Raw genomic sequence first — 10,354 nt, 5'->3', positions numbered from 1 at the left:
GCTGAAGGCATGGTGAATTGGGTACTGGACCCTATACAGTGAAATAATCTACCGGGGGAAAAGAGTGCATTCCAGATCCACCACCTTGAAAGCTCGGTGCAAAATGCATGTTCCTGCAAACGCCTAACCTAGCCATAGTGATGGGGCAAAAATGATTTTATATAAATACGTATATAGCTCTTACCCCAGGTAGGTGAGAGAAGACCCCAGTCTGGTTTGTCTTGTGCCTCTCTTATTTTACTATCTCCATGCCTGGATACTGCAGCAATTCATACTCTATCTATATCACAGCTAGCCAGATTGTTAAAAGACTCTTTTTCTACATGTCACAGGTGTTGAATTGTGACCTGGCTGCTATACCTAATGACATCACTCCTCTGTCACCGAGTGGGGCTTTCATAACACCTGACAAGTAGTCCTCCTACAGCTTGCACTCTCATCCCTGTTTCTTGCCCAACCATACTAAGAACATGAGGATGCAGTTCACAGAAAAGAACCACAACAGCTTGGTCCTGCAGGCCCTCAACAAGCAGAGAAAGAATAGCGAGTTCTGCGACGTGGTACTCAGCGTGGACCAGCAGGTCTTCTCTGCCCACCTCAATGTCTTGGCAGCTGTATCTACCCACGTGAAGAATCTGATCTCAAGCAATGACATGAAGATAGGTGATGAGCTCTTTATCATCATCGATGCTAATTTCCTGAATCCTACCTTGGTAGAGCAGCTACTGGACTATTTCTACACTGGTAAGGTGTTGGTGTCTGAGAAGAATGTGGAGGAGTTGCTGAAGGGGGCTAACTACTTCAGCTCAGAGTCTCTAAGAGCCCACTGCTCTGACTTCCTCCTTAGGTCCCTCAAGAAGAACAACTGCCTGTGCTACCTGTTCCTAGCCAACACTTATGAGCTGAAAGAGGTGGCAAACAGTGCCTACGTTGGTATCCGTGAGAACTTCCACTACTGGTCGGGCCCAGAGGGGATTTCAGACCTCCTGCGCTGTCCCCACCAGATCTTTGGCAAGCTGCTAAGGGACGAGAACCTCCACGTGCAGAACGAGGACCAAGCCTTTCTTGCTCTGCTCCAGTGGGTGAAACACAAACGGGGAGAAAGAGATAAGTATTTCAAAAAGTTCTTCCCCTACATTCATTTAACTGGTGTCTCGACCAAGACGCTGCTGGCTGCCAGCCACGAAGTGCTGCTGTTTGAAAGTCACTCTGGCCCCCTGGCCCAGATGGAGACCATTTTGAGTGACAGAAAGCAAGAAAGTCCTCAAAATCTGCTGCTTTTCCAAAGAAAGGGGGCCTTAATGGACTCAGTGGTGATTTTAGGAGGCCAGAAAGAGCATGGTAGATTCAATGATGGGGTTTTTGCTTACATTATTGAGGAGAACATGTGGCTAAAATTAACGGAGATGCCGTATAAAGCAGCCGCTCTCAGTGCAGCTGCAGTAGGGAGGTACATCTACGTCTCTGGAGGAACAACAGAGCAGATATCTGGCTTAAAGACTGCCTGGAGGTATGATATAGATAACAACTCCTGGACTAAACTGCCTGATCTGCCCATAGGTTTGGTCTTCCATACCATGGTGACGTGTGGGGGAGTGGTGTACTCTGTAGGAGGCAGCACAGCCCCAAGAAAATATGTCTCTAACATCTACAAGTATGATGAGAGAAAAGAGAAGTGGACGCTGGCTGGGAAGATGAGCATTCCTATGGATGCAACTGCATTGATCACAAAGGAAGACAAGTCTATTTTTATTGTGACAGGAAGATGCCTGGTCAATGGGCGTTTCTCCCGAGTAGGGATAGTGGATTGTTTTGACACTCAGACAGGAGAAGTGGTACAGTACCTCACCTTTCCCATTGAATTCAATCATAAACCTTTGTTGTCTTTTCAACAGGACAACATCCTGAGCATACAGAGCCATAAACAAAGTCTGAACATAAACCTGCAGAAGATTAAAGCCAACAAGTCCACGAACACTGTGCCTCTCTTGCCAAATAACTATACTTTGGATTTGTCTCATGCAGTATGCTCTGTTGGTGACAACAAGGTGTTCGTGTGTGGAGGCATCATTTGTGCAGGTGAAAAGCGTCCTGAAGATTATTCTGTCAATCCAAATGCCTACCTGTTAGACCAAAAGACAGGGGAATGGAAAGTTTTATCTGATCCTCCGGAAGCTCTGGATTGCCCAGCTTGCTGTACAGTTAAACTACCTTGCAAGATTCTCCGAAAAATTGTAATAAGTTAATTTGGAAAAAACAAATACAATTCCTAGCAATAAAGAATGATTGAATCGCTGATACAAACAAATGATACATTATTAATTCACTTTGTTTCTTTATGTCATAGCAGATTCGAGTGGATGTTACTATTTAGCATGCCCATCAGTGGTCCCTCATTCCAAGGAACAGTCACTTATTTGTATCCCAAAATTACAAATGTGATGTTCCTTCACTTTGAAGATTCTTTATTTCAGCAATAGAGAATCATGGGCCTGAGATTATAGAAAGAGTTCTTAAACTGAAAGGAGTCTGACAGTGTTTTACATTTCATGCATGAATATTTTTGGGTTCCCCTCATTTTGGGTCTCGGTCATACATTGCATTCCATATTTGGGTCTGGCCACGTTCAAAAGAATGCTGTGCAACAAAGGATATCTACATCTATTTACAAATCAAGGGCCTGCTCTTGTTCCCATGGAAGTCAATAGTAGCTTAAAAAAAAACCTAGATAAATTCATGGAGGGTAGGTCCATTAATGGCTGTTAGTCAGGATGGGCAGGGATGGTGTCCCTAGCCTCTGTTTGCCAGAACCTGGGAATGGGCGACTGGGAATGGATCCACTAGATGATTACTTGTTCTGTTCATTCCCTCTGGGGCATTGGCCACTGTTGGAAGACAGGATACTGGGCTAGATGGACCTTTGGTCTGACCCCATATGGCCGTTCTTATGCTTAGTCATTGACTTACATGGAAGTAGGATCAGGTTAGGTGTTAGAAGATATGTTAATATTCAAAGGAGGTATATTTAGTTGATATGGTTGGGTAGTCAGGGAAAACTCAGAGTGTAAAAAATACAGTGGTGGCCAGAGAGTAGTACGGGGATATGGAGTGTGTTATTAGCTTGATCCAGGGTGCTGACGTGACTCAAGAGCCTCGTCTATGCTACAAAGTTATGATGGCTGCTAGCAATGGATCTTCCCGAACAGATGTTGATAATGCTTTCAGGGCTAGTGTCGATGGTACAGAACTGTTTTCCTCACGGTTATAGAAAGTGTGATTGAGATGTACCAAGAATATTTGAGGCCTTGATGGACTCAGGAATGATTTTAGAGACTTAGAAGGAGCATGGTATGTGGATTGATGAGGATTTTTGCTTACATTATGGAGGGGGACATAAGGCTGAAACTAAGGGCATGTCTGCAATAGAGCTGGAAGATGTAATTTCCAGCTTGATGAGACATACCCGCGCTAGGTCTGACCAAGCTAGTGCACTAAAAATAGAAGTGTAGCAGTCCCAAGTACAATCCCATCTGAACCCAAGTCATGCAAGGTGGCTAGTATCAGAGGGGTAGCCGTGTTAGTCTGGATCTGTAAAAGCAGCAAAGAATCCTGTGGCACCTTATAGACTAACAGACGTTTTGGAACTAGCAAGATGGCTAGTTCCTTCTGCTGCTGTGGCTACACTTCTGTTTTAGCTGGTATTTCTCCTCAAGCTGGAAATTACACCTCCAGCTCCTGTGAAGGCATAACCTGAAAGAGATGCAAATAAAGCAAGACTCATTATTTGCAGTGGTGCTGAAATTGCTCTTATCCTACCTACACTAGACGTAAAACCCTTTTCATCACCAGTTCAGAGGGTTCCATTGTGGACAAGTGTTGGCAGGAATGGGCCAGTTTCCCAGTGTAGATGGAGTTTTATTCTTTGCTCTCTGCCGGCTGGGCACTGGATTATGTGACATGAGTTGAGGTATCAGTCCTGTTACTAGTAGATAGGTACTTACATCAGAAACCATCAGCACTGTCCTTAGCAGCGTCAGCGGGGACCCCAAGAACTCGATGCTATGGAGAATGACTCTCTCCCACTCAGGTCAAGGCTGAAGCAAGCTGGCAGGCCAGTTACTCAGGCCACTGATATCAGTAGGACTACTCACATGTGTAAAGATAAGCATGTATGTAAGTGCTTTGCTGAATGGGGCCTCAGTGTTATCCTTCCCAGATTTAATTCACTAACTCATCATTAAGGAAGTATTTCCATGTCACTGTCAATATTTAGATTCACTGGTGTTGTGCATTCTTTCTTATTGTGGATAGGTTGGGGATAAAGTAAGTCTATTTAGATGGGAATTTGAAGTTGCTTACATTCCCCAGTGGAGTTCCTCCATGTTGTAGTACTTTTATTCTTTATAATGCAGCCTTTCCCCTGAGGAACAGATCATTCAGTTACTTGAAAAAGTGGCAGCAAACAGGTAACTTGTTCTTATTTCTTAGTAGATACTTATTTCAAGCTAATAGCATTTTATACAGAGTTGAAATTGCTGCCTGCTGGTCTCTTCAGCATCCGTTCTCATGCTGTATGAGCATTTCTGATAGCTCCCTGCAATGATTGCACGGTGATGGGGGAATATAATCTTTATTAGGAAATGCTGTGAGAATCAGTTTTCTTTCTTCATTTCCTTGATTCTGCATTATTCTTGCTGAGAAGCAAATACCCTGAAGAGAATAAATGGAAAATCCAGAGAGAATGCCAGTTTGGTGACATTTTTTTATATTCTAAGGAAATCTGCGGAGCCTAACACTACTGTTTCTTTATCCGTATCCTCTGCCTCCTGCGCTGGCTGTTCTTAGACTGTGAATTCCTCCATGCACGTGCTGTCCCTTCTTGAATGTTTGTCCAGTGCCTAGCACATCATGAGCACTGCTGTAAATAAATGATCATGATAACATGCGATTGCCCCACACATCTGAGATGGAACCAAATCTCATCACTTCTTTGTCCAAAAACATCTCTAAAATCCATCCATTTCCTTCTATCCCGTCAGCCAAAACTCTCACCCAGGCCTTCATCATCTGCTTCGTTGGTTATTGTAACTCACTCTGCATGTCCAAACACTCACATTGGCCTCTTCCAGTCCAGTCACAGAACAGCTGTTAAGATTGTGAAACTACCAGGCAAAGAAACAATGTCACTCCCCCTGTGACTCATCTGCTAGCTTCCCTGCCTCCATTCCATTACTTCAAGCTCGTTGTCCTTGCCTTCAAAAGCCTCTTTACTTATTCTCCCTGGCCTCTTTTCACATTGCCTCACTTCCTTCCCTGTTGCTGCTGGTGCCATTTGCCTGCTTATCTCTGTGCTTTTTTCCACCCCACCCCCATGCATGGAATGCCCTTTCTGAGCTGGTCCAGAAAGCCACTTCTTTCTCCTCATTTGCATACCTCCTGAAAACCCACTGTTACTGTAACCAAAACCTAACCAGTTTATAACAACAGCAAGGGTACAGAGTTATTGGGTAGTCGACATATCTATGCCAAAAAGAAAGACTATACCCCCACCCTGGATTACTTAGTACACCTGTACCCCAATATAACACTGTCCTTGGGAGCCAAAAAAATCTTACCATGTTATAGGTGAAACCACGTTATATCAAACTTGCTTTGATCTGCCGGAGTGCGCATCTCCCCACCCCACCCGAGCACCGCTTTACCGCAATATATCCAAATTCGTGTTATATCGGGGTAGAGGTGTACTATCAAAATGTTGCTTATGACTGTGACGTTACAGTCTATATGATTTTATAAAAATATGCTAATGAGTGAATATAATGTAGCTGAAATATGCTTCATGCAAAGTGTGTCTTGTAAGGTATCATTACAAAGCTTATAATCTACTGAGTGTGATCATCCTATTTGTATAAAGGTACCACTCTTGTATCTGAAACTAGAAATATGAAATATAACTCTGAGGGCCTATTGTAGTTATGCAAAGTGTGGGCCATTAATGGTGGTTTGAAATCTTGATGACTCCCATTAACCAGGACAGTTGTCTGCAGATGGGTGCTTTACCTGTAAATCTTCCTGTATATGTGTGTGCTGGCAAGTGAGCAATGAAGTCTTGCAGTGACATGTGATCATGTCACCGGAACTGGAATCCATCTTTAACCTGGTGTCTTTCCATTGAGAAGGAGGGGGTGGAAACCCAGAGGGGGACAAAGGATTCCCACCTTATACAAAAGATATACAAAGGGGTGGAACAGAATAAAGAGGGAGAGGAGCCATCATGAAGAATCCCGTAGCTACCACCTGAGCTGGAACAAGAGCTGTACCAGGGGAAAGGATTGTGCCCAGGCCTGGAAGAGGTCCAGTCTGAGGAAAAAATTTACTGAAGCATCTCTGAGAGTGAGATTATCTGTATTCAGTTTGATTAGCCATAGATTTGTGCATTTTATTTTATTTTGCTTGGTGACTTACTTTGTTCTGTCTGTTACTACTTGGAACCACTTAAATCCTACTTTCTGTATTTAATAAAATCACTTTTTACTTCTTAATTAACTCAGAGTGTGTATTAATACCCGGGGGAGCAAACAGTCATGCATATCTCTCTATCAGTGTTATAGAGAGCAAACAATTTATGAGTTTACCCTGCATAAGCTTTATACAGGGTAAAACGGATTTATTTGGGTTTGGACCCCATTGGGAGTTGGGCGTCTAAGTGTTAAAGACAGGAACACTTCTGTTAGCTGCTTTCAGTAAACCTGTAGTTTTAGGGCAGGTAATTCAGACCCTGGGCCTGTGTTGGAGCAGACGGGAGAGTCTGGCTCAGCAAGATGGGGCTGGGGTCCTGAGCTGGCAGGGAAAGCAGGAGCAGAGGCAGTAGCGTAACTAGTGGGATTCAGCGGAAGCAGCTGCTTCCACTCAGGCCGGCAGGCGCAGAAGTGGCGCCTGCCGGCTGGAGGAGCCACAGAGCAGCAGCGACAGCACGATGCGGAAGCTGCGCCTGCCGGCTGCGCTGCCTGCTGCACAGCCGGAGGAGCCGCGGGCAGCAGGCCGGCTCGGAAGCACAGGAACGAAGTTGAGCGGGGAGAGAGGGGGTCCGGTCTGGGGGCGTGGCCAGAGGGAGAGCTGGGGGGGGCGCCTCTTTTATGTTTTTTGCTCCTCCTACCCTGAAAACCTGGCTACGCCACTGAGCAGAGGTAGTCTTGGCACAGCAGGTGGCAGCTTCCAAGGGGGTTTCTGTGATTCAGCCTATCACAATGACCATAAAGCTCCCTTACTTATTTGTATGTTATCCTTTTTCCACCTTCCATCCATGTGAAATCTTTTGAGTAGGAACTGTGTCTTGTATCTTTGGAAAGTGATTAGCACATTGTAGGCACTGGGAGAAACAGAATAGTGATTGAGAAGTTTAGATACACCCTTCTCTCCACTCCACCTTGATCATCCACATTTACTTAACTCTCAAGATGACAAATCTATCTGAAATGTTGAGTCATATCCAGGTCCACTGGAGCGGGAAGGGGAATTGTAGTGGAAAGAAATGGATATAAAGGAATTGTGTGGTAAGTAAAATATGGACTGTTCTTGTAACAGAAAAGCTTTCACAGCAAGTACATGCGTAAGAGATGTGCCAAAAAGATTATGGGTATTTAGAAATTGGATCACTCTTTTTAGCATACTCAGAGAATCTAGAATCTTTAGCCAGGTTCACTGAATATTAACCTGATTCTGAATAAGTAATAAGGAATATATGTTGTAATATGTTAACATTGTATTGTATCCAGTGGCATAGCCAGGTGGAGGGAACAAGGGGAGCAATAAAAAAAAAAGGCGCCACCCTCTGCGGTGCTTTTACTCACCCAGCGGCGCTCTGGGTCTTCGGCGGCAGGCCCTTCACTCACTCCAGGTGTATTCGGCGGCACTGAAGGTCCCACCGCCGAAATGCTGCCAAAGACCTGGAGCGACTGAGTGAGTCTGACAGACTGAGACCCACCGAGTGAGTAAAATGAAATCGCCACTGTGGGTGGTGCCTTTTTTTTTTTTAGTGCTCCCCCAGGTGACTAAAAAGGTGCCAAGAAATTGACAAGGTGCCACTTGTGCTCAGTGGGAGAGCAGGGTCCCCCACTCCCCCCCAGCTACGCTACTGATTGTATCTTTGCTTTAATGAAAAGGTTCAAAAAAGAAAGAAAGAAAGAAAGAAAGAAAATCTGATATAAACAAAGTCTCATCTTTTTCAAAGTATGTATCAAATGGCTCTAGCTAAACTGGGGAATATATACAAATTAGTTGTCAAAGATTTTAAGGGGGGAGGGATAATTCAGTGGTTCAAGCATTGGTCTGTTAAACTCAGGGTTATGGGTTCAATCCTCAAGGGGGCCATTTAGGGGATTTGGGGCAAAAATCTATCAGTACTTGATCCTGCTACAAAGGCAGGGTACTACATTCAATAACCTTTCAAGGTTCCTCCCAGTTCTATGAGATAGGTATATCTCCAATTATAATATATATATATGAGGATTAGGAGTATAATCTATAGTCCATGGAAGTCAGTAGGAATCTTTCCATTGACTTCAATAGGCTTTGGATCAGACCCTAGTCACCTATGCCCACTTAATGTTAACTGTCATCAGTTTTTGATTTCTGAACCCCCCAGCTCTTGTGCATTACAGTTCTGTGAATGCCAGTCATTTTCTAGATAAATGCCAGTTGTAGGCAGAGGTGAAAGTAAGAAAAATTAGTTACCAGCACGGGGCCCGGCTCCAGGCCCCCACAAGGGCCAGGGCCTCAGGTGGAAGGGCTGGGACCAGGGGGTCAGCCTCCCCCTGACAGCTCTTCCACATTGCCCAGCTTGTGCCACCCAGGGCAATTTAAAGGGCCCAGGGCTCTGGCCACTGCTGCAGTAGCCCCAGTCGGGAGCCCCAGGCCCTTTTAAATCATCAGGCTCCAGGGCAGCTGCCCCTTTTGCCCCCCCACAATCAACAGCTCTGGGGGGTGCAAAAGGGCAGCGACATTAAAGTGCTGTTGTGGTACCAGCAGCCACTTCTTACCGGTATGCCGTACCAGCCCACTTTCACCTCTGGTTGTAGGAAGCCTGTCTCATTTACATGCCTGAAGAATTTTAGACAGCTGGTAAGGGTTTGTTTAAAATTCCATACACTAATCTGGAAAAGACATATTCTATTAAATGAATCATTTCTGAAGTAGACAGCCTTTAGAAACATTAAGTAAAGACTTAATCGACACAATGTCTTTCCAGTGATAGTAGGCACATGTTTACAAATCCCACATTCTCAGAGATGCCTGAATATAGTTGCTCAATTACTATTTATATTATTGAGAGTTACTCATTTAACCTCCCTGTACAAAGCTTTACCTGCAAGTGTGAAATATAAGTGGATGGAAGAAGAAGGGGAGCCCAGCTTTCAGCAATGGAGATGGGGTGCACTGCCTAAATCACTTATCTTTGGGGCAGCAAAAGCAGAAGTTGGTTGTTAGAATGATGCAAAAAATATTTCAAGGTGCAATTCAAGATAGTTCCACTTTTATCCTTCAGCCCTGGGCCATGTCAAATCATTCATGGAGGGGATTCTTCATCACCCCCTCACAGAGCATCAATTTTTAAACCACGGATTAATTTAAGCCATTCTGACGTAGATGAGATAGCAATTATCCTGTGTGCTAAATGTGAAAACTATTCAAAGATTCACTGGCATCTTATGCAAAATGTATTTAGAGACAGTTCTGGTTATTTGTTATATATTCCCATCTTCCCCATTCTTTGTTGTTAGAAGCATTTGCAAGAAATCAGGATCTTCTTAAGAATTCTTTTCCTGATCTTGACTCCTCACTATCATGTTGTTTGTGAGAATTCAATCATTTCCAAAGAAATACACTGTGGTGTAGAACCAGCAGCTTCTCTCAGAGAGATGGGACATCATGAGAAAGAGCGAGAGGAAGGCAGAACCCCCTACCTGATTAAGGGAAGGTATAGGAATGACAGAATGGTGGATGAGAGGCCTTAAAAAGGTGGAATTTTGAAGTGAGAACAAACTATGTGTTTGGGTCACTTAGGACTCCAAGAGGAACATGGAATAAGCCTCACTGAACTTTGTTACCTCCTTTGTATAGTGCTTTGAGTTCTATGGATGAAAAGTGTTATATATAAGAAATGGGAAATATTTTTATTTTATTGTCTCCACAAGATTATTTTTGTAAAGAAATGCATCTTTGCTCTGACTTCATGTTGGAGTTGAATTGCAAAACCTCCAGCAAATGCAGCATCTTGGTTTGTTGTCTCTGATTTCCTCAGCAGGCACCAGAACCTGTAATACTCATTTATTACACTTTTTGGGAAAACTCTTCT

The 10,354-nt window shown here is 44.0% G+C and overlaps 1 protein-coding gene across 1 annotated transcript; it reads left to right on the top strand.

Annotated features, from left to right (window-relative positions):
• Positions 1–333: 333 nt before the first annotated feature.
• Positions 334–2,269, top strand: CCIN (calicin). Its single transcript, XM_030567222.1, has one exon. The coding sequence runs from the start codon at positions 471–473 to the stop codon at positions 2,244–2,246; it is 1,776 nt and encodes a 591-aa protein (XP_030423082.1). The 5' UTR covers positions 334–470; the 3' UTR covers positions 2,247–2,269.
• Positions 2,270–10,354: the final 8,085 nt, after the last annotated feature.

This window comes from Gopherus evgoodei, chromosome 6 (genome assembly GCF_007399415.2).
Source record: "Gopherus evgoodei ecotype Sinaloan lineage chromosome 6, rGopEvg1_v1.p, whole genome shotgun sequence".
Lineage (NCBI taxonomy): Eukaryota > Metazoa > Chordata > Testudines > Testudinidae > Gopherus > Gopherus evgoodei.
Note: the sequence above shows the minus strand (reverse complement) of the source record. Positions and strands in the feature narration are given on the sequence as shown.

What these genes read in the sequence shown, in the direction of transcription:
- CCIN (XM_030567222.1), top strand. Translation starts at nt 471, where the DNA reads ATGAGGATGCAGTTCACAGAAAAGAACCACAACAGCTTGGTCCTGCAG.